The sequence below is a fragment of the Diabrotica virgifera genome, chromosome 6 (assembly GCF_917563875.1).
Source record: "Diabrotica virgifera virgifera chromosome 6, PGI_DIABVI_V3a".
In the NCBI taxonomy this organism is placed as follows: Eukaryota; Metazoa; Arthropoda; class Insecta; order Coleoptera; family Chrysomelidae; genus Diabrotica; species Diabrotica virgifera.
The window spans coordinates 84,513,148-84,540,011 of NC_065448.1; the positions used below are offsets into that span (position 1 = coordinate 84,513,148).

Below are 26,864 nucleotides of genomic sequence, written 5' to 3' on the forward strand. Positions count from 1 at the left end.
AAATAATAAATTTAAAAATTACCGGTAAAAGTTGAATTTAGTAACCTCTAGGAACGACACCAGCGAAGCTCAGAGCGTATAACATATTAAAAAAATCACTTAAATCTGCCAACAGGTTTAGAAAATATAAGACATATTAAGTGGACGGACTTCTATATGCACGCAAGTTTATATAAAAATATATTATATTGAACTAAAATCATTTAATAACATACCTTTTAATATTCTTTATAATTTGGAGCACGAAATATTGTAAAATACAGTTGAGTCCGGGAATCTTTACCCGTGCGTCATCATTTAAAGCATAGGTACGAAATAAGTCGATGATAAGTCGGAAATTGAAATATACTAAACGCAACAACAGTGCCATCGGAGACATGTCAGACGACCTCCAAAAAAAAAACGCAACAACAAGTCACTTACTGTTGCGTTTAGTAAATTTCAATTTCCGACTTATCATCGACTTATTTCGTATGTTTTAAATGATGACGCACGGGTAAAGATTCGCGGACTCAACTGTATTTCAGTTTCTCTGTAAATACAGTGAAAATTATTTAAAAACAAATGAGAACTGTCAGATTTAGGGCCGGTACTTTATGTCTTGATTAACAGCCCGTTAGTTAACGGAGGTTTAATCGGGACCTCTTTACGGTCTCTTGCGTTGTAATAAATGCAATTATAATTATTATTATACTTATTTATAATTATAATATTACTTGTAATTTGTAATTGCATTTATTACAACGCAAGAGACCCTAAAGAGGTCCCGATTAAACTTCCGTTAACTAACGGGCTGTTAATCAAGACATAAAGTACCGGCCCTTAATCGGTCTACCAATAGATGTTGCCAAATTTCAACTTCATGGCTTGTTAAGTAAAGGTGGCTATGTGTGCGGCTGCCTTATAAGACAGAACTAACCTTAGACAAGGAAAAAAGAGAGGACGGGTAAAGTCGACTTTACACTACATGATTTATGATGTGATTTGTCATATGATTTTTCCCATGACGAGCCGCATGACAATGCTTATGACAAAACGAGCCGTATAAACAATGCAAAATCATATGACAAATCACACAGTGTAAACATGTAAATTTCACTCCATGACCAAATCATATGACAAATCACATGATAAATCATGTAATGTAAAGTCGACTTAACACTCATTTAACACACACGTTCCAAAAGTGAAGCCAGTTTTTGGTTTGTTTGTCACCAGAAACATGGCGGTCACGTCAAAAATAACAATGGGTTGCCAGTGGTGGGTGTTCGTTGAAGGTTAAAATTTCATAAAAAATGGTCGTGTTCACCAGAATAATCCGAGTGCAATCCATAGAGGCAGTGGTGTCATGGCAAAATTAGCAGTGCCGGAACGCACTGCTAATTTTTGTTTACAAAACCTAAATTCTCTATTTATTTTTTTTTCTTTTCTTAACCAGTGTGGGAACGGCGTTCCCACGCGTTCCCACACCATGACACCACTGCATAGAGGTATATATTAACATAGAGTGAGCCTTCACTCCGCCACCACTGACGACAAGATCTCTTGGACTGGTTTGCGGTATCTCTTTCTAGCACAATGTATCGAGAAACATAACATGAAACTAAGTGGGGGTACGGGACGGCAAGTGAAATAAGGAGAATGGACAGCCTAAGTCTGACGTCACAAATGTCACAAAATTGGGAGGAGTTAGGAGTTTATATTGGCTGGCTCCAAACAATTTTGATTGTAGGGTTAAATGGTCATAAGACATTTTTCATTTATGTGCTTTGTGTGGCAAAATAAGACTTCATTTACGTATTTTGTTAAAGAAACGTGTTAATTAAGAGATTTTTATTCGTTTTTGCTCAGGTGGTTTTTATTCCTTAGTGATTGAAAATAAACATAACCTCAACACTGTTTACATTCTAATCATTGCAATAAATTAACTCACCTGAGCCAAAACGAATAAAAATCTCTTAATTGGCACGTTTCTTTAACTAAATACCTAAATGAAAAGTCTTCTTTTGTCACACAAACTACGTAAACAATAAATTAAAAATTCCTTATGAGTGTTTAACATTACAAACAAAATTGTTTGGAGCCAAATATAAGCTCCTCCCAATTTTGTGACGTCAAGACTTAGGAAGTCCATTACCTTCTTCTTTATTTATTATGACAAGTGACAAGACAACATAACCCAAATAATTTAATCCAGCCCTATTTCTATTTTTGAACAAAATGCTGGAAATTGGAAATATCTTAGTTTATTTTTAGTTCTAGCTTATTTACGACTAGATTGAAAATCTGAATTTTCTAATATTGGTTCATGATTATCATCAGGGACTTGATTCGGTTCTTAAACAGGTAAATTTTCTGTCTCATCTGATATTGATTTGGTAGTGGAATTCTTTAGTGTATTATTTGGACTTTCATTTTCATCTTAATCACTATTGTGATTCAATAATTTTAGGTCACTTCTAGGAGCTGAGTACTTCGTTGCAACTGTACTTTTCTTTCCGTTTAGATACTGTATTAAGGCATAATCTGCATTGGCTTCTAAAAGATAATCCTCTTCAACTAAAGGATCAAACTTACTCATTCATACAAATTTTCTTAGTAATACTGTGTCTGAATCTTTCATGAAAAAATAGAATTTCTGCTAGTTGATCTTCATTGATAAGTAAACACATGTTCATGATGTGTACAATTGGTTGCTGTAGACAGTAAACTTCATATAGAGTGCAGAGCATCTGGTATATATAGGGTTACCATACGTCCGGATTTGAAAGACATGTCCGGATATGAGAAATGTCCGGATTTTTTTCTTTACTAAAAAAAATATTAAAAAAAACATATTTAACAAATTACTCGAAAGACTCAAAGATGCAAATTTTATTACGGTTATAGTTCAAACAGAAACGAAATCAAACTGACTCCGGTATGTGTTCGTTATTTTAAGCAAAATGAAGGTGTCAACGTGAAACTTTTATTTTTTGATGAACTTCCGGGTGAAACATCTATGTTTTAGTAGAACATGTTTTAAAATATATTAAAAAGTACTTTATTGATTCAAAAGTAATTTGCGTTTGTGCTGATAATACCAGCACTAACTTTGGGGGTGTCAAAAGGCAAGGGCAAGGATATGTTTTTTTCCTTGGACTACCCCTGTCCGGATTTGGCCTTAATAAATTATGGTAACCCTAGGTATATAGAACATTTTTCCATTTAGTGATGTCTAAATTACTGGTTTTCAATGCTAGATTCACTGCTTTCCATATAACTCCATTGTATCTTTTAACTTAACCATTTTCTTCAGAATTATATGGTGTTGTTCTACTTGAAGATATTCCTTTAGAGTGTAGGTAATTAATAAATTCTTGATAAGTAGAGCTAGTCCCCCTGTCTGACTGGAAGTATCTTAGCATGGAAATCTTGAAAATTCATAAATTTTTTTTGTTCAGAATCTGTGAGGATACGTGAGAAAAAGGTAACGGGTCTTCCAGATTGACTCAGCATGATAGCAATAGCAAATTCATTCATGTATCTGTTTCAACAATGAGAATTTATTTTTCATTAATTACTGTCCATAGAAGTGCAATATTGTATATCCCAACATATTTATAACTTTTGATTGTAGTGACATTTATTTTGATTTAAAGTTAACCCATATTTTTTAACGGCATTTAAAAACTTCTGTAAATTCAAATCATAGCTATCTTGATCCTCACCACTAACTGTTACGTCATCTAAATAAGCGTAAACCCCTTGTAGATTTTCTTTTTTATTGATAGAATCAATGGCTCTCTGAAAATATGATACTCCATTGGTCACCCCAAGAGGAATACAACAAAATTGGTAAAGGCATCCACTTTCCTCAAAAGCTGTAAATGGTTTGTCATCACGCCCAGATGGATGACATCACTAGTATGTTGTATACAGTAGAACCTCGAAAATCCGAACTAATTGGGGGGACAGCCTGTTCGGATTCTGAAAAGTTCGGATTATCTGAAAGTCAGCCTAACTAGTAATTCAAAGCTCTCCTGCAAAACGTGTAACCTGACTATGAGAAAACCGAAGTAAATTTATGTTTAACCTTTATAAGAGATGTTCAGCAGACATCAAGAAATCATTACTTTTCTATTCACCCATTATTACCCAAATGTATACCTCATTTTAACTACAATTATAACAAAGTACATTCCTCATTAATAACCCGGCTAAAACTTACCCATGGACTTTTTCCAGAGCATCTACATAGGATTGGAATCTATGTCTGTTCCTGTAACCATGAGTCCATCGGGGATCTGAACATGTATTCTTTGATTGTCTTAATCATAGGGATCAGACTCAAAACTTATATTTAGGTTTAATTAACCTTAACATTAGCCTTCCAGTTAGCATCAGCAATCTTTTATCTTATTCTGACAAATCTATATTTAATATCTTAATCAAGTTTATAAATGATTCTAAGATAAAAATTTAAACATATCTATAACAAAAAGACTCTTTGTCTAATGCCATCTCTTTGACACACACACACACACACACACACACACACACACACACACACACACACCCACACCCACACCCACACCCACACCCACACCCACACCCACACACACACACACACACACACACACACACACACACACACACACACACCCACACCCCACACCCCACACCCCACACCCACACCCACACACACACACCACACCCCACACCCCACACACCACACCCCACACACCACACACCACACACACACACCACACACAACCTTTATAATCATTACATATAAAGTACCTACGTATTTATTTTTAAGAAATTTTAAATGTCAAAGTCCTACTAATCCAATATTGTTCAATTTTCTGGTTATACTCTATATAATAAACATGTATTTAAGTTTTTGTCTTAAATTTTTAAAAAAAATTCACTTTCCGTTAGTTTGGATTTGCGGGGTTCTACTGTATGTCAAAAATATATATGGGGGGGGGGGGTGGTCAAAATATAGTGAATAACCCTGTACATCAAGAAATTTACTACCAACGCCTCTGTTACTGAATATATCACTAAGTACAGGGCAACCTATTTAAAACTTAAAAAATCAGCTAAAAAATTATACTATCAAAATCATCTGAGAAGCTTTAAAAGTGTTGCAAAGGAAATTTGGTCCATAATAAACAATCTTCGAAATCAAACTCACACAGCTCAAACATTTTCCCTTCCAGACCATGAATACTTTATTAATGTGAGTAAAATTATAACATCAACTATTTTGTCACAAGAGATCAATTTTGTTAAGATCCGATTTCCTATCTCCCTAATTCAAGAAAGGTCTCAAATTCATTATTTATAAGACTAGTTGATTAATCTGAACTGATCCAAACAATCAATAGTATCAAAAGCAAATCTTCCTGTAGTACTGATGGACTATCCATAAAAATTGTCATAAAAATCTCCCAGAAAATGTGTTGGGAGTCCTCATCCCACTAACGACTCTTTTAAGGGGCTATCCTAGTGTAAAAGAACGAAATTCACATACTTTTTTTGGGAATATCTAAAATAAAAAGTACTGTACCAATTGTTTTGAAAATTTGCATGACCATTTATTATAAAAAGAAGTACAAGTAAAACAATTTTCATAAAAAAAAAAAAATAATGAAAATTTAACGATTTATGCCCTATCTACTGGCACAGTGAAAATAAAAAACATGGCTCCACTGCTGCAGTGATTGGGACTAATAGAGATCCTGAATTATAAAATTGCAGTGATTATTGAAATATAAGTATTTCCTATGTCCTATACCATCAATTAGGATTTTTGGAAAAATGACAAAGTGTTGAAATTTTTTTTAAATTAGCTAGAACATTTTCAGTTTCAAAAACCGCCAAATTGACATTTTTTATCCGATTAAAAAAATCCCTATTTGATGGTATAGAAAATAACCTATATTTCAATAATAACTTTGATATTTTATGTTTCAGGATCTCTTTTAGTCCCAATCACTGCAGCAGTGGAGCTATGTTTTTATTTCCACTGTGCCAGTAGATGGCGAATAAATCGTTTAATTTTCAATATTTTTTTATGAAAATTGTTTCACATGTACTTCTTTTTATAACAAATGTTCATGCAAATTTTCAAAATAATTGGTACAGTATTTTTTATTTTAGAAATTCCCAAAAAAGTATATGAATTTCATACTTTTACACTAGGATAGCCCCTTAAGAAAGGTAAATTTCTAGAGCTGCCTAAAGACAGCCATCATTATTCCTCTTCATAAGGGTGGTGAAAAATCTAATGCCTGCAATTATAGACCTATTGCATTACCACTGGTACTCTCAAATAGGACTCATAATACACAAGTATAAAAACTTGTTGCTGGTATGAGCACATTGTGTAAATGTTAGGATTTAAAGAGGATGTAAAAACCTTCAATACGATTATGAGCGTTAGTCTCTTTATATCCTAACATTTTTTTGTTATTGTTTTAGTTTATTATTGTTTTATTGTGTTTATTATTGTTTTTTATGACTCTTTGTAAGTTTTGTGTATAAATTGTACAATTTTCCATGACAATAAAGCATTTTTCTATTTTAAGTTGTCTATTTGTTAAACCAAAGCATTGATTATTACAAAATATTAATATAATCAATTAAATAATAATATTAATCTCACAAACAACGTAGGAAGTATAGTTAAAAAGAATAAACATAGTAATCCACAATGAAATAAATCTGCACATAGCTATAGCCCAAAGTAACTTCTGTTGTTTATCCAAATCTTCAATAGTCAAAAACATTTGTGTAAAGTTAGGTTCCAGCAGTTTCTCCTTTTCCTACATTTAAAATAGCTGGTGTTTATTCCTAAAAACAACAAATACATAAATAAAAACTCTAAATTGTATACCATAAAAAAATCATACAAATATGACAAAATATCACATGAGTATTTTAACATTATTTAAGGACAATTGCCATAATAAGCCACAACAAAAATGTATTAAGCGAAAAAGCTATAGAGCTGAAACAGGAAGTTGCTATGTTTGGTCTATATATTAATGAAAGTAAAAAAAATACCTATATGGAGTGCACAAAGTCGAATCCACATGAGAATCTGAAGGTAGACAACCATACCTACGAATATGCCTCCACTTTTCCCTACCTAGACTCAATAATAAAAAATGACAACAACACCTGTCAAGAAATATAACAACGGATTCTTATCGGTAATAAGAAGTGTTTTTATGCATACTTAGTATGCTTAGAGTATAAGCTTAGAATCTACAAAACAGTAATTACACCAGTGGTCACATATGGATGTGAAATGTGGACCATCTCAACCACTAATGAAAATCGACTAAAAATATTTGAGCGTAAAATACTAAGGAACATATTTGGACCAACACATTGTAGAGATGGTTCATGGAGAATTAAAATGAACCACAAGCTGAATGAACTAATGCAGAGCGCAGATATTGTTAGATTTGTAAAGTCTAAAGAAGATTTAAGGACAGTTTAGGCAGGCTATATGCATTAAGGCATTATTAAGCTTTGCATTTAACCATATTGTAATACACTATATCTTACATGATCAAGCATGATTTTCTTTACATAACCCTTGTTCTAAACTAGAACCGAATTGGTAAGTACATGTATATTATTATTGTAGACATTTCAAAAACTTATTACTTAGTTGAATTACTTTAAACTTACCACTTATAAAATGTTTACTGTATACTCTCATATTTTAATTTGAGGTCTGTTCTCCTTATTGCTTTTATCCAATGTTCCTGCCTTTGTTTGGATAAAATTCATTTAAATGTATTGCATGGGGGAAATGTATAGCCTTGGGAATAGTAAAAAGTGAGGATTTTATCCCTGTCTGTCCTATTCCCGCAATTTACAGGATCCACAAGAAAGCCCTTGCTACAAGTCTGTCAAACACAAGGAAAGGTGTTTTTTCTTTTTTAAACAAATTGACACAAACTGATAATTACTATGGGATAATTCAGTTCTGTAGGCGATAAACAACTTTATATTTAATTTACTATCACAATTTCGCTGCACAATTAACAATCAAAAACAAAACCAAACAGAATATTTGTCTAAAAACATCTACAAATTACAAATAAATGTAAACAGTGACTAAAATAAAAATAACAGGAAAGACATCAGCTAACTTCATACTTCTCCTAACTTAAAAATGACGTTTATTATACTGTCGCAGCTTTACTATGTGTAAGAGTGAAGTAGCACTAATCCAAAGAAAAAAGATGGTGTCGTCACTTCGCTCCGAATGACACTCTCTCTATGTCATTGGGTGCATTCAGCAGACGCAATCGCTAACTAATCGATTAGTGATTTTCTGCTGAATGCCACATAAATTGTGGCATTCAGCATGTAAATCACAAATCGATTACTAATCGATTAGTTAGCGATTGCGTCTGCTGAATGCACCCAATATATACCTCTATGGTGCAATCCGATTAATTTGCGCTGAAACGCTGACAGTTTTTTTACTAGTGAACGACTGACGTTTGACATTCGATTGAGAGTGTTCTGTGTTCCATTTGTTTATGTTTTTATTCTTTGTTTATATAATTTATAACCTAGACAGTTTTGTTTTTAAATAAAACTGAAACTGTCTAACTAAACTAAAATGGATAATATTCTTGAAGAACTTTTGTTTGGGGACGAAATTAGCAAATGCCGTTATACATTTAGCAGATGTACCTACCTCAAATTATTCCAGAAGGATGAGATGAAATTAAATATATATAAACCATAATTCAATATCCAATTTAGAGAACATTTTCATATGTCCAGAACTACTTTCCAGGTAAAATTATATAACAAATTAATAACATCATGTATATTATATTGTTATATTTCCAGGAACTATTTAATTGTATTGGTCATATCCACCAATTTGAAAACAGAATAATTCTATTGGAAAAAATTAATGTTTATGATGTGGATGCTAAGTAAACCAGAGAATTTGTTGCTGGGGATACGTTTGGTTTGCCAAAGAGCTCTGGACATAAGATTTTCACCCAAATAATATAGAATTACAAAAAATTGGAAATAACTAATCTTGAATATCAATGTGTATATTGAGTTTAATTTTATTGTAAATATTCTATAATATAATTTTATTGTAAATATTGTATTAACACATTTGTGGACACATCTTCATATGCAGACAGTAATTTCCCTTTGTAAGTACATGCATATTAGTCGTATCTGCGAATGGGTTAATTGTAAATCGTAATCAATAAAAATTTTTTGTGACTCAATAAAAAACTGGTTTGTTTGAAAATAAATGTAGTACAAATGTGGTCATAATATTTATTTTCATGCTTAGATAAAAACTAAATGTATTGTAACACAACCTTTCATATATCTTCCTCCTCCAGTGTTAAGCAGAATTTGTTAACAAGAATTGTCCCTCCATTCTTTTTTTAATAAGAGGAATTTCTTCCTTAGCGTTCCTAGTATTTGGTTGTGGCTCTAAAATTGCATTTGTTTCACTGAGAGCATCTAAAAGGTCTCTCAATCCTTATTTCGTTTGACATAGCCATACTCGTAGAAATAATTCTATCTGTATTGATGGTATTATCAGAGAACAACAAACACATGGTGGTCTTCAGAGTGCTCCCAACCAACAGTACCTTATGCTGCTGCGTTTTCTTTTACTGTTTTAACCCTTATCCGGGCAAGTGGGGCTCAATAGGCCCGAAATGCCATGTCTTTTATATGGAAGTAAAATGTCTTGCCCGGATAAGTATTAAAGTGAGCTTTCTCGTTTCAGAATTTTTTATCGAATACAGCTTCAAGATAACGTAACCATGCAAAATAATTATTTTTTCCCTTTATAGGATGCCAGCAACAACTTTGTAATGTAAGATTGCTTGGAAATGTGCTTCTGTATGAGCATCATAAAGGGATGTCTACTGCATTCCCAGTTTATCTCAAGAGTTAGTTGGTTGTGATCAAAGAATCGTATTAAAAAATAGATATATCTCCCTCTAGTTCTTTTTTCATAGTACTTATATTAAATTTGGATTATGCCTAATTCCATGAAATGACAACAAATAATATGATTGTAAATAGTTTTGAAAAAGCTGTTTAAACTGTATAATTAAATTTTTTTTAAAACGTCTACTTTTAAAAATTTCGTACCTAGGCCTGGATCCCGCATACCAAAAAAAAGTTGATTAATAGCAAGCTCAAATTTGTTAATAGCTTAACGGTGTCTAGTTGGACACACTTTGATGTATAGAAACACTGGAACAGGGGAAGCCTTAATTGTGGAACGTGCCATCCTGACAAGTTTATGATTGTGAAAACTAGCAGGTTGTTTTTAAGTTTATTCAATAGCAAACTTTGTATATTATAATATATGAAAAAATTTTTGTCCGAAAAATATGTTGGGCAGTTGGCTGAAAGACTTTGGTCGATGGCCTTTTGGTACATTGTATCAATAAAGTATGTCTCTCTCTATGTTGGGCATTTTAATAATTCCGACACGTAGAACATGTCAGAGGATAGGAATTATATTGGTGATAAATAGCAGTCTAATTTTGCATGCTAATGAAATAGTAGCAAATCAATTGGAAGTTCTGTCCGACACAACACATGAGACGTTTTTGTAGTCTGACGTTCGAAACCTGTAACCTGTTCAACAATTAAAACTTCCCGTTCCAGTGTTTGTTTTAAATTAAAACATCAAAGTTTGTCCGACTAGACACCGTTAAGCTAATAACAAATTTTCAGCTTGCTATTAATAAACTTTCTTTTGGTATGCAGGATCCAGGCCTATTAACTATTTAACTCGAGCAGATTCCATTTTACCAGCGAATATAAATCTCATTCAAAATTCGGCATATCTAGATACTTAACTTAATGAAATCTTACCAGAATAATAAACGTTTACTACAAGAACAAGAAAATTTTGATAATAAATTAAAGATTCGGTCAGCTGTAGAAAGGTTTGAACTAATAAAATGCAAATTTAGAGAATTAAAATTTGATACAGAAAATATTCGATTAACGAACATTGTGTTTTACACAATTTTATAATATAGAAGGCAATAATGTTCTGGATAAATGCAATATTGAGTAGGTATGCTAAATAAAGAAATTAATAACATAACGGTGGGTGAAGAAGAATAAAAAATTGGAAATATTATTGAAAATAACTAATATGGTGTATTATTGTATAGGTACCTACCTACCTATATTAAATTTAATTTTATTGTAGGTAAATATTAATTACAAATAGTTGGTATGCAATCATACCAATTTTTATAAGATTTGTGAATCAATCAAAAACTGGATTGTTGGAAAATAAATGAGGTATTTAGGTACCTACTATACAGATATTGTGTTAATATTTCTAGTAACTATATAAATAAAAAAACACAAATATTTCTAACTTAATTTAGATAATAACTATATATAGGATACATATTAATAATACTAAAATAAGAACTACAAATATTTACAATAAATTACATACAATAATTATTGTATTTATATTCAATTTTAATTAAATTATCCATTTTACTTTGAACTTAATTTTAAAGTTGGCGGGATTCAGCTATCACAGCACAATAACAAATTTAAGGCTGAATAAAATGGCGAGCGCTTCCAATCCGATTAATTCAGCGCACCGTTCACTATTAGTAAAAGTAAAAGAGCTTCCAATCCGATTCCAAGCTCTCTGTTTGATGAACGCAAAAGTAAAAAGTAAATCATCATCTAAAATTCGTAATAAAAACATATGTATGTATTGAAACATATGTACGTAATATGAGAAACTTAATAAAACATTTACCGTACACAAATTCTTCATTTTAAATACATTTCATGTTTTTATTTTAAATACTCAATGCATAACAATACCCCAAAGATACGTCGATGATCAAAATCTCTGCGGTGGGATCACGATCGGTAGAATGGTAGAATGCTGACGTCACGTTGCCTAGCAACCGTCGATTATCGCCTGCAAGCGTAAATTTGGTATCACGATGAATAGAATGGTCGTTTCCAGTCGAATTTTATCCCCACCCTTGTAGAATAAAAATCCTCCTCAAACTACCACTTCTTAGCTGTAGAAAGGACGGTTAATCTCTTTCTTTCTCATGTTAATAAACAAAAACAGAACCAATATGGCAATATGACAGATATTTATTTTTCCCGCTTCCGTATTTTTTGTCTTGTTTATTGTTCACTAATATGTTTTACATAATATTTCAATCAACGGTTTTCCTCATAGACATGTAAAGAAAGTTTCTCGTGGTTTTTCATAGTGACTGTTTTTTCAAAAATATAATTAGTTTTTATTTTGAGATAACTAATAGCAGGATAACCAAGCAACAAACCTAAATAACATGTTTGGCTTTCCTTTATTTGGAGACATCAACTTTATTTCTTCGTGATACTGGTACCTTAAACCTCTACAGAATAGAATTTTGTCTCAAAATAGATTGGTGAATGTATCTACTTACACTGTATGTTTCTTAGATGAATAAAACTTTTTTCTACATAATTGTAGGTACATTTTGATTTTATATACTGTTTAACAACCCATACTTATAGTAAATATATAAACCTACCACTAATAACCCTAGTGGTTGATGCAGATAAAAAAAAGTTTGACCTTCACTGTGATTGTTTTTAATAAGTTATTTAAATTATTTGTAGTTTTTTTTATAAAAATTTGTTTGAATTTAATCTTTTGATTAAAATTTAAAATGCTTATTCTTTTGCACATTATTTGTATTCTGAAAGCTTACCTATATAAAGATGTTTAATGCCTGGTTGCACCAACAGATCTTAAACTTTAGACGTGCCTTAAGCTCAGATTGCGAAATATATGTATGTGTGGCATCATTGAGTCTTAGATCAGTTTTCAGCTTGGCACAATGGATTATTTAATTTATTTATTTATTTAGACAAGAATCGAAAATTATGGTGCAATGTGAGTGAAACTTAAAGCGGCCATATCTATGAGCTGAGCTGAGTTTAAGATTTGTTGGTGCTACCAGGCATAAGTTTAGTTAATAAAAATATATGATTTACTATTTTATTGGGAAAAAGCCACAATTTAAGTGAAAAATTAAATTTATTGACGTTTTAACTTCCACTTCCGAAGCAGTTATCGAAATATAAAATATAAATTAATATAAGTAATCAATTTTTATTCAACTTATTAATGAGTACTAAAATATTAATTAAGATTTTGTATTTCAATAACGATTTCCGACTTGGAAGTTGAAACGTTAATAAATTTTATTTTTAACTAAATCGTGGATTATTTCACAATAAAATAGTATATTGCATACGATATCACAAAGAAGCAGCTTCAGAACAATATAAAAATATATGTAAATTAACTACAGAGGACAGTCTGACTTTTACAAAATTAACCTTAATTTTTGTGAAATATTTTTTCTCAAAAAATGCATTGTTTCTGCAGAAAAACCTCAGAATCCTCTTACTATTATCATTATAATTTTCAGGTTGAAATAAAAATCAATAATGGGTAAAACATAAACTTTATTTAAACTGAAGAAAACATAAAAACAAATATAATCCATGAACATTATAAAAATAACATAAAGACAAATCTTCATAACAAAGTTGTAGTACTTCTCTGTTACATCCAAAACATTTTCTTTCATAGGACTGAAAAAGCACACAGTATTGTCTTAACATTGTTTCATACCAAGACTAAAATAAGAACAAAGAATAAATCACAAATAAACCACAAATTTATGTAAATTGAAAAATAATGCAATTTTACTCTCTATGGCCAGTTTCACCAACAACAAATAAATCAGTGAATAGTTTGATAATTTAAAATTAAATTGACAAATTTTCTTTATATAGATATTTAAAGTGAGATTAACTCGTCAATTCATTTGAAGAGTAACTATTTATTTGATAAATAAATAAAATAAGTACTATTTGACGTTAGAGAAACATAGTTGTGTCAGTTTTATCAGTTGAATAATTTTATTCATGGAATAAACTACTATTCATCTTTGGTGAAACTGGCCATTAGTCAATGAAGCTTTACAATTATTATTTCTAGTGCAAAAATAAGTAATAATATTAAACTACTTATAAAAATTATTATGAAACTTTAAATAAACATTTCTTTAAGATATTTGATCAATGCATCCATAAAACAAAAGTTTTATGTTCAAAATACTTCATAATAAGATATAAAGCTTCACCGTCCAGCAAAGATAACTAAGAAGTGAAAGTAATCTTTGCCAGAATAGAAATGGAAAATGCTTTGATCTCTATTTTAAACGATCTGCTGCAAAAAAGTTTTACATTTGAGTTTCTCCACATCATGTGTTGCACCTCCCCATCTAGCATCGATGTTTAAAATTTTTAAGTCTGGATCACACGCCTAAAAGATTGTAATTTTTTACTTATTCTTTATTTTGTTAGTCAAAGTTTTTTCAACACAAATATCAACAAATACTACAAATTTTTATGATATTTGCAATATAATATATTATGTGATAATACATTATTTTTATAAATTGATTATTGGCAGCATATAGTACATAATATAATATTACAAGTAAGTAGTGTTATATAACGAGTGTTACAATTTCTACATTTTTAGAAAGATAACTTTTCTATTAAGATAGTTATGTTCCCGTTCCGTTGGAGCAATTATAGCAACATGTGTGCAAACTATGACCCCTACACTGCATAAATTTTCTTTTAAAATTCTCTTTTTGAACGAATGTAGTAGGAAAGATAATCGACTCTTCACTTAGATGCTCAAGTGTTAAATTTGTTACATCATTTAAACGGATGCTAACAGTATTTTAGGCAATTGATATAGTAGTTATATATAGGCATAAAGTGAAACGTACGCCGATGTGCTTAGTATATTAGTATACAAAATGTATATACACATCAACGTTCATTTCACTTTATGTTTTGACTTAATTTGTTTGAAAATGAACTGATAGCTCTGACCGACTACTCTTTGATAGGAACTTATTGCATAAAAATAAGTGAGGTAAAAATTTACAGTGAAGGCTCAACACTGCTTGGATGAACGGATTATCACATATTATGAGGTATAAGCCTCTCAAAAAAATAGTTCACCATGTCTGTTGTTAATATAAATAAATCTACAAACTCCTAAAGTAAATGCATCACTTTCCCTTCTCATTATTCTCCTCTATATTATACCTATTTATTTCGTTTCTTAATTGCTCATTTCTTTGTATATGAGCAGGAAGCATCTAAACGTCAAACTATATCAGTATTTAATATAAACATCAAAATATATTAATAATAATTAATAATTAAATAGTTCACTATGTCTGTTGTTGATATAAATAGATCTACAAACTCCTAAAGTAACTGCATCACTTTCCCTTCTCATTATTCTCCTCTATATTATACCTATTTATTTCATTTCTTAATTGCTCATTTCTTTGTATATGACCAAGTATCCGAGCAGGAAGCATCTGAACGTCGAACTATATCGGTATTTAATATAAACATCAAAATATATTAATAATAATTAATAAGTGATATGAACCTACAACTTATTGTGTTATTTTTCCTTTACAGTAACAGGAATTTATAGAAAAAATACCTACATAAAAATACCTTAATATAACAATGTTCCCTAGTCACAGGTAAAATTCAAAAATTTAGTGATTTCTAATAAAATAGTTCCAAACAACCCAAGACAAAAATATACAAATTGAAAATAATCACAAATAATAATCTTTCTTTAGGTTAGCTTTTTGAATACAACCACCACAAAATAAAGACAACCACACGTCAAACAGCAATATTTTTAAGAAGAAGAAGCGATATTTTTAACACGGCTAGTAGAATCATAGAGGTATATATTGACATAGAGAGAGTGTCATTCGGAGCGAAGTGACGACACCATCTTTTTTCTTTGGATTAGTGCTACTTCACTCTTACACATAGTAAAGCTGCGACAGTATGATAAACGTCATTTTTAAGTTAGGAGAAGTACGAAGTTAGCTGATGTCACTTGCGGTTAGCGAAAACCAAATACTTTGGCTTCGGAGCTTCTAGACAATTGACAGTTACAATTATTGGGGACTTAGAAATTTTACACCCGTATTTTGAATTTCTCTAATAGATGGTTTGTTTAAACCCTAAATTTGCCTTTAAGGCTTTTTCTTATTAATTGAAAACAATCATTTTTGTTTAAGAACATTTTTATTATGTGAAATATTTATGTTTTTCTTTGGTAGTAGGTACCTACTGTTTTTGATCTGGTAATAATATAACTTTTATAATATGGTTAATTATTTGACTGTAATTTATAACTTTCCTATGGTTAATTATTTTATAGAGAAATTCAAAATACTGGTAAAATTGCTAAGTCCCCAAGAGGTACCGAACTATAAGTAACATATCCTATACATATAGGTACATATTATTATAAGGTACCTACATGACAAAGTTTTTTATTTAAAATATTGCTAATAAGTACTATATAATTAGGTTAATAAGTATATTTTGAATTTCATTTACATTTATATATATATAATCTACCAAGCGCAGTGAGGTTTTTCATTTACTGTCTTAAACTCAATGATGTATAAGTTGTATATGATGTATAAGTAGTATAGGTACAATATATATACTTTTCAAATTGCCCGCCAAATCCAGAGAACTGTCAATTGTCTAGAAGCTCCGAAGCAAAGTATTTGGTTTTCTCTAGACGCAAGTGCTGATGTCTTTCCTGTTATTTTTATTTAGTCACTGTTTACATTGGACATTTATTTGTAGATGTTAGACGAATATTCTGTTTGGTTTTGTTTTTTATTGTTAATTGTGCAGCGAAATTGTGATAGTAAATTAAATATAAAGTTGTTTATAGCCTACAGAACTGAATTATCCCATAGTAATTATCAGTTTGTGTCAATTTGTTTGTGTGCAAAAAAGAAAAAACACCTTTCCTTGTGTTTGACCGACTTGTAGCAAGGGCTTTCTTGAGAAGCCTGTAAATTGCGGGAATAGGACAGACAGGGATAAAATCCTCACTTTTTACTGTTCCCAAGGCTATACATTTCCCCCATGCAATACATTTAAATGAATTTTATCCAAACAAAGGCAGGAACATTGGATAAAAGCAATAAAGAGAACAGACCACAAATTAAAATATGAGAGTATGTAGTAAACATTTTATAAGTGGTAAGTTTAAAGTAATTCAACTAAGTAATAAGTTTTTAAAATGTCTACAATAAAAATATATATGTACTTACCAATTCCGTTCTAGTTTAGAACAAGGGTTATGTAAAGAAAATCATGCTTGACCATGTAAGATATAGTGTATTACAATATGGTTAAATGCAAAGCTTAATAATGCCTTAATGCATATAGCCTGCCTAAACTGTCCTTAAATCTTCTTCTTCTAATGACACTACAACCATTTGTAAATCTTTGCCTGCTTAACAGCATTCTTCTATTCTGCCCTGTTGCTACTTTCCTGCACCACTGCCTGATATTTATGGTTTTAAGATCCTTCTCTACATCGTCTATCCATCTGTTACAGGGCCTTCCTCTTGTTATATTTCCTTGGGGCTTCCATCTCTGACATCACAGCTCGATTATCTGACATTTTTGCTAAGCGACCAAGAAAGTTTAGTCTTTGACACTTTACAAATCTAACAATATCTGCGCTCTGCATTAGTTCATTCAGCTTGTGGTTCATTTTAATTATCCATGAACCATCTTTACAATGTGTTGGTCCAAATATGTTCCTTAGTATTTTACGCTCAAATATTCTCAGTTGATTTTCATTAGTGGTCGAGATGGTCCACATTTCACATCCATATGTGACCACTGGTGTAATTACTGTTTTGTAGATTCTAAGCTTATACTCACGATTCAGTAACAGTAACTTACTTTTCATTACGTCTTTGTATGCATAAAAACACTTCTTATTACCGATAAGAACCCGTTGTTATATTCCATTTAGGTATTTTTTTTTACTTTCATTAATATATAGACCAAACATAGCAACTTCCTGTTTCAGCTCTATAGCTTTTTCGCTTAATACATTTTTGTTGTGGCTTATTATGGCAATTGTCCTTAAATAATGTTAAAATACTCTTGTGATATTTTGTCATATTTGTATGATTTTTTTATGGTATACAATTTAGAGTTTTTATTTATGTATTTGTTGTTTTTAGGAATAAACACCAGCTATTTTAAATGTAGGAAAAGGAGAAACTGCTGGAATCTAATTTTACACAAATGTTTTTGACTATTGAAGATTTGGATAAACAACAGAAGTTACTTTGGGCTATAGCTATGTGCAGATTTATTTCCTTGTGGATTACTATGTTTATTCTTTTTAACTATACTTCCTATATTGTTTGTGAGATTAATATTATTATTTAATTGATTATATTAATATTTTGTAATAATAATCAATGCTTTGGTTTAACAAATAGACAACTTAGAATAGAAAAATGCTTTATTGTCATGGAAAATTGTACAATTTATACACAAAACTTACAGAGTCATAAAAAACAATAATAAACTAAAACAATAACAAAAAAAATGTTAGGATATAAAGAGACTAACGCTCATAATTGTATTGAAGGTTTTTATATCCTCTTTAAATCCTAACATTTACACAATGTGCTCATACCAGCAACAAGTTTTTATACTTGTGTAATATGAGTCCTATTTGAGAGTACCAGTAGTAATGCAATAGGTCTATAATTGCAGGCATTAGATTTTTCACCACCCTTATGAAGAGGAATAATGATGGCTGTCTTTAGGCAGCTCTAGAAATTTACCTTTCTTAAGGGGCTATCCTAGTGTAAAAGTATGAAATTCATATACTTTTTTGGGAATTTCTAAAATAAAAAGTACTGTACCAATTATTTTGAAAATTTTTTGCTCAATTAGAAATCCAATGAAATCAATTAATTTGTGGTCATCTGATTGAATACAACCAATAAAACCAACATTATACTGAAAACAGATCCCATGGGCTGTTTTCACTCAATCATGTAGCTATGGATACCTACATTTCGTTTCATTTCAATTTTGACATTTCAAATATTCAATATTTCAAAATGTCACGATTTGGTTGTAATAGTGATGAGAATATTAATGAAATTATTATTAATTTTATATCAGCAAAAAATTTTCTATCCGAATAACCCTCGAACATTGATAAATGCTCAAAAATTTTTTAACAACTTTCTCAAGCTTGTTGCTTACAGGCAACAGACCTCCGCCTACAGCGTCGGTCTGTTTCCAAGAAACAAGCTTTCGAAATCTGTTATAAAAATTTTTCGAACAATTATCAATGTCCTCTGGTTATTACTACTGAACATTTGTTATAAAAAGTACATGTGAAACAATTTTCATAAAAAAATATTGAAAATTAAACGATTTATTCGCCATCTGCTAGCACCGTGAAAATAAAAACATAGCTCCACTGCTGCAGTGATTGGGACTAAAAGAGATCCTGAAACATAAAATATCAAAAGTTATTATTGAAATATAGGTTATTTTCTACACCATCAAATAGGGATTTTTTTAATCGGATAAAAAATGTCAATTTGGCGGTTTTTGAAACTGAAAATGTTCTAGCTAATTTAAAAAAATTTCAACACTTCGTCATTTTTCCAAAAATCCTAATTGATGGTATAGGAAATAACTAATATTTCAATAATCAATATGTATTTGCAATTTTATAATTCAGGATCTCTATTAGTCCCAATCGCTGCAGCAGTGGAGCCATGTTTTTTATTTTCACTGTGCCAGTAGATAGGGCATAAATCGTTAAATTTTCATTATTTTTTTTTATGAAAATTGTTTTACTTGTACTTCTTTTTATAATAAATAGTCATGCAAATTTTCAAAACAATTGGTACAGTACTTTTTATTTTAGATATTCCCAAAAAAAGTATGTGAATTTCGTTCTTTTACACTAGGATAGCCCCTTAAAAGAGTCATTAGTGGGATGCGGACTCCCAACACATTTTCTGGGAGATTTGAGACAATTTTTATGGATAGTCCATCAGTACTACAGGAAGATTTGCTTTTGATACTATTGATTGTTTGGATCAGTTCAGATTAATCAACTAGTCTTATAAATAATGAATTTGAGACCTTTCTTGAATTAGGGAGATAGGAAATCGGATCTTAACAAAATTGATCTCTTGTGACAAAATAGTTGATGTTATAATTTTACTCACATTAATAAAGTATTCATGGTCTGGAAGGGAAAATGTTTGAGCTTTGTGAGTTTGATTTCGAAGAAGATTGTTTATTATGGACCAAATTTCTTTTGCAACACTTTTAAAGCTTCTCAGATGATTTTGATAGTTTAATTTTTTAGCTGATTTTTTAAGTTTTAAATAGGTTGCCCTGTACTTAGTGATATATTCAGTAACAGAGACGTTGGTAGTAAATTTCTTGATGTACAGGGTTATTCAATATATTTTGCCCCCCTCATATATATTTTTGACATACAGTAGAACCCTGCAAATCCAAACTAACGGAAAGTGATTTTTTTTTAAATTCAAGACAAAAACTTAAATACATGTTTATTATACAAAGTATAACCAGAAAATTGAACAATATTGGATTCGTAGGACTTTGACATTTAAAATTTCTTAAAAATAAATACGTAGGTACTTTATATGTAGTGCTTATAAAGGTTAAACATAAATTTACTTCGGTTTTCTCATAGCCAGGTTACACGTTTTGCAGGAGAGCTTTGAATTACTGGTTAGGCTGACTTTCGAATAATCCAAACAGGCTGTCCCCCCAATTAGTTCGGATTTTCGGGGTTCTACTGTATACAACATACTAGTGACGTCATCCATCTGGGCGTGATGACGTAATCAAATATTTTTTTAAATGAGAATAGCCAATTCATGAATCTGACAAACCATGTACAGCTTTTGAGGAAAGTGGATGCCTTTACCAATTTTGTCGTATTCCTCTTGGGGTGACCAATGGAGTATCATATTTTTAGAGAGCCATTGATTCTATCAATAAAAAAGAAAATCTACAAGGGGTTTACGCTTATTTAGATGACGTAACAGTTAGTGGTGAGGATCAAGATAGCTATGATTTGAAGTTTTTAAATGCCGTTAAAAAATATGGGTTAACTTTAAATCAAAATAAATGTCACTACAATCAAAAGCTATAAATATTTTGGGATATACAATATTGTACTTCTATGGACAGTAATTAATGAAAAATAAATTCTCATTGTTGAAACAGATACATGAATGAATTTGCTATTGCTATCATGCTGAGTCAATCTGGAAGACCCGTTACTTTTTTCTCACGTATCCTCACAGATTCTGAACAAAAAAAAATTGATGAATTTTCAAGATTTCCATGCTAAGATACGTCCAGTCAGACAGGGGGACTAGCTTGACTTACCAAGAATTTATTAATTACCTACACTCTAAAGGAATATCTTCAAGTAGAACAACACCATATTGAAGGAAATGGTTAAGTTAAAAGATACAATGGAGTTATATGGAAAGCAGTGAATCTAGCATTGAAAACCAGAAATTTAGACATCACTAAATGGAAAAATGTTCTATATACCAGATGCTCTGCACTCTATATGAAGTTTACTGTCTACAGCAACCAATTGTACACATCATGAACATGTGTTTACTTATCAATGAAGATCAACTAGCAGAAATTCTATTTCTTCATGAAAGATTCAGACAAAGTATTACTAAGAAAATTTGTATGAATGAGTAAGTTTGATCCTTTAGTTGAAAAGGATTATCTTTTAGAAGCCAATGTAGATTATGCCTTAATGCAGTATCCAAACAGAAAGAAAAGTACAGTTGCAACGAAGTACTCAGCTCCTAAAAGTGACCTAAAATTATTGAATCACAATAGTGATTAAGATGAAAATGAAAGTCCAAATAATACACTAAAGAATTCCACTACCAAATCAATATCAGATGAGACAGAAAATTTACCTGTTTAAGAACCGAATCAAGTCCCTGATGATAATCATGAACCAATATTAGAAAATTCAGATTTTCAATCTAGCCATAAATAAGCTAGAACTAAAAATAAACTAAGATATTTCCAACATTTTGTTCAAAAATAGAAATAGGGCCGGATTAAATTATTTGGGTTATGTTGTCTTGTCACTTGTCATAATAATTAAAGAAAAAAGAAGAATAAAGTAATTCTCCTTATTTCACTTGCCGTCCCGTACCCCCACTTAGTTTCATGTTATGTTTCTCGATACATTGTGCTAGAAAGAGATACCGCAAACCAGTCGAAGAGATCGTGTCGTCAGTGGTGGCGGAGTGAGGGCTCACTCTATGTTAATATATACCTCTATGAGTAGAATATCCGAACATTGTCGAGCACCGATTCTACTTTCCCAAGCGTGTTAACGTGATACCAAAATTGTCGATTGTAGAATTATTTTTGTGACGTCAGCATTCTACCATTCTACTGATCGTGATCCCACCACTGGTGTCAGTTTGGCTTCACTTTTGGTCATAGGATTACTCGTCCTCTCTCTTTCCTTGTCTAAGGAACTAATAGAAACACGAAACCTTAATTCGCACACTTGATCCAACGTTGCCAATTGTACGGGTAACAGTCAATGCGCGGTAAATTTAAAAAAGTCGATGCATTGTGCCAGCACACAATGTGACACAATCATAATATAATGATTAGTAATATATTAATTTAATCATTAAAGGTAGTCAGTAACTGCGTGCGTTATACATATATTTTCAAGTTTAATTTTTGTCTTACTAATATACATACATGATAAAGCTCAAGCTAAAATAAGTTTATTCAAGCGTTTAAGCTATTAGGTCAGGATCCCGCGTATGAAAAAACAATTGATTAATAGCAAGCTGAAAATTTGTTAATAGGTTAAGGGTGTCTAGTCGGACAAACTTTGATATATGGGAACACTGGAAATTTTAATTGTGGAACAGGTTAAAAATTTGGAACGGTCAGACCACGAAAACGTCACATGTATTTTGTCCAAAAGAACTTCCAATTGATTTGTTACCCTTTCATTAAACTTTCATGCAAAAATCAGACTGCTATTTATCACCTGCTATAATTCCTGTCATTTGACATATTCTACGTGTTCCACTCATTTATAATTCTCATTTGGTGATAAATAGCAACCTGATTTTTGCATGAGAGTTTAATGAAAGGGTAACAATTCAATTGGAAGTTCTGTCGGACAAAATACAGGTGACGTTTTAGTGGTCTGACAGTTCCAAATTTTTAACCTGTTCCACAATTAAAACCCCTTTTCCTATATATCAAAGTTTGTCCGACTAGACACCCTTAAGCTATTAACAAATTTTCAGCTTGCTTAATCAACTTTTTTTTCATACGCTGGAGCCAGACCTATATACATATATGTACAAGAACTGTAAGAAATTTTGTGAAAGTGGCTTGCGAAAAAAAAACAAACAGATCGCTTCGTAGCGGCAATTAAGATTGCTTCGTAGGGGTAACTTCAGACATGGCCTGTTCTGTTGGGCCATAACAGAGGGTTACTTTAAATTGTCGGCTCGAGTGGGGAAAGAATTTGGTAAGATACTGGGTGCTATGTAAATACCAGGTAAATTCAGAACCAAGTACTAACTTTTATTACAGGAGTGAAATGGAAAGAATAAGCTAAAGATAGCCTAACTCAGCAACCTTTAATATATTACTCAGACACATATTTGCTGTTTATTTAGCGTTTGCCTCTAAATCACCGCCTTTGAAATCAATAGGCAGTGATGTGTTGTTGCCATATCAATTTCTAAAAGTAAAAGTTGATATAAAAATAGTGTTTTTCAAACTAAGCAATATCTTAAGGCTTACAATAAAACGAACGTCTATAGTCGTACCGAATTTATTTTGCAAACATGAAGTTGGTCAAGTGCAATCAATTACACAGTTTAAAAAATACCTCTAATACAAAGTATAACAATACTTGAATATATGCTATAGAGGGTGTTATAACAGAAAAAAATAATAAGCAGTAGAATATGATCGCCGTTTACAATTAAAAGAAAATATGATTTAAAAATTGTGGCCTTCTATGGAAAGTTTTTGTTATCAATGGGTTAAAGTGTTTTTCACTCAATAATATGTAGTATGTGTAATAATATGTGTAGAGCACCAATTCAAGTTAAACTTGTTATTGATTTTTGTGTTTGTTATTGTTTTGTATTTTTTATGACTCTGTAAGCATTGTCTATAAAATTGTACAATTTTCCATGATAAAAAGCATATTTCTATTCTAAGTTGTCTATTTCTTAAACCAAAGCATTGATTATTACTACGAAATATTATTTTGTAGAAGTTGTCAAACAAATAAAATATTTGGGAATCATTATTGATAATTTATTTATCAACATTAAAAACGATTTATTGATTACAGTTAATTTATTTAATGGAAATTAAGGCAATAATAATAATAATAATAATGTTTATTCAACACAAATATAACAATATACATAAAATAATAAACTATAAAATCTTCATGCGACTAAAAACATATCAAAGTGTAGATATAGTTAATAAGAATAAACATAGGAAGCCACAAGAAAATAAATTTGCACGTAGCTATAGCCCAAAGTAACTCCTGTTGTTTATCCAAATCTTCACTAGTCAAAAGCCTTTAAAGTAAAGTTCCAGCAGTTTTTCCATTTTCTACATATATAAAATAGCTGGTGTTTGTTCCTAAAAACAAATACATAAATAAAAATTTTACGTTGTGTACCATAAAAATCATACAAATGTGGAAAGTACCACAAAAGTACAGTACACACTTGATACTCCGACATGCTCGGTAGTCTGACCTTTTGGTCCCATACCTGTCAGACTATCAAGGGACAACTGTATTTTATTATTAGGATAGTTATACCTATAAGGTTTAGGTTAGTTTAGTTAGTTTTATATAAGGGCAGTTGCCATAATAAGCCACAACAAAAAGGTATTAAAAGAAAAAGCTATAGACCTGAAATGGGAAGCTACTATGTTTAGTTTATATATAAATGAAAGTAAAACAAAATATACAGAGTGCACAAAGTAAAATCAACATGAACATCTGAAGGTAGAAAACCATACCTACGAATATGCCTCCCATTTTCACTACTCAGACTCAATAATAAATGACAACAACGCCAGTCAAGAAAAGCATGGATTCTTAGCAGCAATAAGTGATTTTATGCATACAAAGACTTGACGAAAAGTAAGTTACTAAGTCTACCCTTAGAATCTACAAAACAAATCTACACATTGCAGTGATGGTTTGTGGAGAATTAAAATGAACCACGAGCTGGATAATACTAATGCAGAGCGCAGATATTGTTGGAATTGTAAAATCTCAAAGACTAAATTGGCTTGATCACTCAGAAAGAATGCCAGATAATCGAGCTGTACAAGTAATCCAGAGATGGAAGCCCCAAGGAAATAGAACAAGAGGAAGGGCCCATAAAAGATGGATAGACGATATAGAGGGGGATCTTAAAACCATGAACATCAGAAAAGTATCTGGCAGGGCAGAATGTTGTTAAGCACACCAAGACTCACAAAGGGTTGTAGCACCATTAGAAAAAGATTGAAGGACAGTTTAGGCTATATTAAAACATGGTGAGCTTTGCATCTAACCATATTGTAATAAACTATATCTTAATATCTTATACTTACATGGTCCAGAGAAGTCTCTTCATTATTTTCTTTACATTTACTTCTTTCATCAGCTCTTCTCTTGCATTCTAGATCACCTTTTCTTTTTATTGCCTGCTTTGGTAACCCATGTTTTAGTTTGGAATATCTTTTTAAAGTGGCTGGCTTTCCTAATAATTAAGTTTGAATTATTACTTAGGTACATCTTTATTATTGTAGACATTTTTTAAAAACCTTATTAATTGAATTACTTACCACTTTTATACAATGTTTATTGCATATTCTTTCATATTTTAATTTTAGTTCTGTTCTCCTTATGGCTTTTACATATCCATTGTTCCCGACTTTGTTTTGTTCAGTAATGTAAGGATAACTATTTACATTTATTTTTAAAAGATAATCTGTCAATTGTCAAATTGGTGTCAAATATTGAGATTTTAGTGACTTGGCAACGTTGGATCAAGTGTGCGAATTAAGGATTCGTAATAGAAACAGACAAATGTCAAATTTTTAAGGATGCTGAAATGCAAGAAAGTTTGTTGATTTGATGCTGTGATTGTGATAAATTAGGGAAAAACCAAATACTTTTGTTTCATTTATTATATTCAATATATTAATTTGTGGAATACCAATCAAATCAAATGGAAGTTAAACAAGAAGTTAGTGAACATAGGTATAAAATAGAAATAGATAATAATGGGGTGAATGACGCTCTTCTGGATACCGTTAAAACTGAGATTAAGGAGGAACCCCAGACTGAAGTTACACACGATTCATTTGATTATTTAAACTTGGAGGAGTTTCCTTTAAAGACAGAACTAAAATACGATGAAGATAAACTGTGTCCCCTTGAAGTTAAAGAAAGTAAGTAATTAACCTTTAAGTAGACTATAGACTTTAAAGTCCACTTCAACTTTATTATGAAATCGGGCGTAAGTATATTAGCCCAGTAAATGAACGTGAAATACGGCGATACCGTGTAATTTTCTGTAGTAATTACACATTACACGAGAGCTCTAAAATTCTAATTTCAGGACCCGAAGGGGAGTAAAATTATGTCAAAGTGTCACCAGGGCAAAACAAATTGAGAATTTTTAAGAGTTCGAGTGTAATTTGATAAGTTTACTTCATGAATAAAACTGTTTTTTAAATAATTTTAACTAATATTTTAATTG

The 26,864-nt window shown here is 31.1% G+C and overlaps 1 protein-coding gene and 6 long non-coding RNA genes across 7 annotated transcripts in view; 4 read left to right on the forward strand and 3 right to left on the reverse strand.

Annotated features, from left to right (window-relative positions):
- Positions 1-1,738: 1,738 nt before the first annotated feature.
- LOC126886545 (uncharacterized) lies at positions 1,739-6,577 on the forward strand. Its single transcript, XR_007698678.1, has 2 exons — positions 1,739-2,346; positions 3,774-6,577. It is a non-coding gene; the product is annotated as an uncharacterized LOC126886545 (long non-coding RNA).
- Positions 6,578-8,293: 1,716 nt separating this feature from the next.
- Positions 8,294-8,957, forward strand: LOC126886528 (uncharacterized). Its single transcript, XR_007698661.1, has 2 exons — positions 8,294-8,818; positions 8,875-8,957. It is a non-coding gene; the product is annotated as an uncharacterized LOC126886528 (long non-coding RNA).
- A 4,568-nt stretch (positions 8,958-13,525) lies between these two features.
- On the reverse strand, positions 13,526-15,617 carry LOC126886529 (uncharacterized). The gene is made up of 2 exons (XR_007698662.1): positions 15,427-15,617; positions 13,526-15,210 (listed from the first exon to the last, which is right to left on the reverse strand). It is a non-coding gene; the product is annotated as an uncharacterized LOC126886529 (long non-coding RNA).
- Positions 15,618-16,022: 405 nt separating this feature from the next.
- On the forward strand, positions 16,023-18,492 carry LOC126886524 (uncharacterized). Its single transcript, XR_007698656.1, has 2 exons — positions 16,023-17,208; positions 18,210-18,492. It is a non-coding gene; the product is annotated as an uncharacterized LOC126886524 (long non-coding RNA).
- On the reverse strand, positions 18,479-22,308 carry LOC126886547 (uncharacterized). The gene is made up of 2 exons (XR_007698680.1): positions 21,999-22,308; positions 18,479-19,504 (listed from the first exon to the last, which is right to left on the reverse strand). It is a non-coding gene; the product is annotated as an uncharacterized LOC126886547 (long non-coding RNA).
- A 2,162-nt stretch (positions 22,309-24,470) lies between these two features.
- Positions 24,471-26,081, reverse strand: LOC126886519 (uncharacterized). The gene is made up of 3 exons (XR_007698650.1): positions 25,945-26,081; positions 25,711-25,859; positions 24,471-24,741 (listed from the first exon to the last, which is right to left on the reverse strand). It is a non-coding gene; the product is annotated as an uncharacterized LOC126886519 (long non-coding RNA).
- An 88-nt stretch (positions 26,082-26,169) lies between these two features.
- The window catches only part of LOC114342386 (zinc finger protein 26-like), a 57,398-nt gene continuing 56,703 nt past the window's right edge, over positions 26,170-26,864 (forward strand). Inside the window, exon 1 of the mRNA XM_028293186.2 lies at positions 26,170-26,553. Within this exon, the coding sequence (XP_028148987.1) occupies positions 26,331-26,553 (223 nt within the window). The 5' untranslated portion in view covers positions 26,170-26,330. The remainder of the gene's footprint in view (positions 26,554-26,864) is intronic.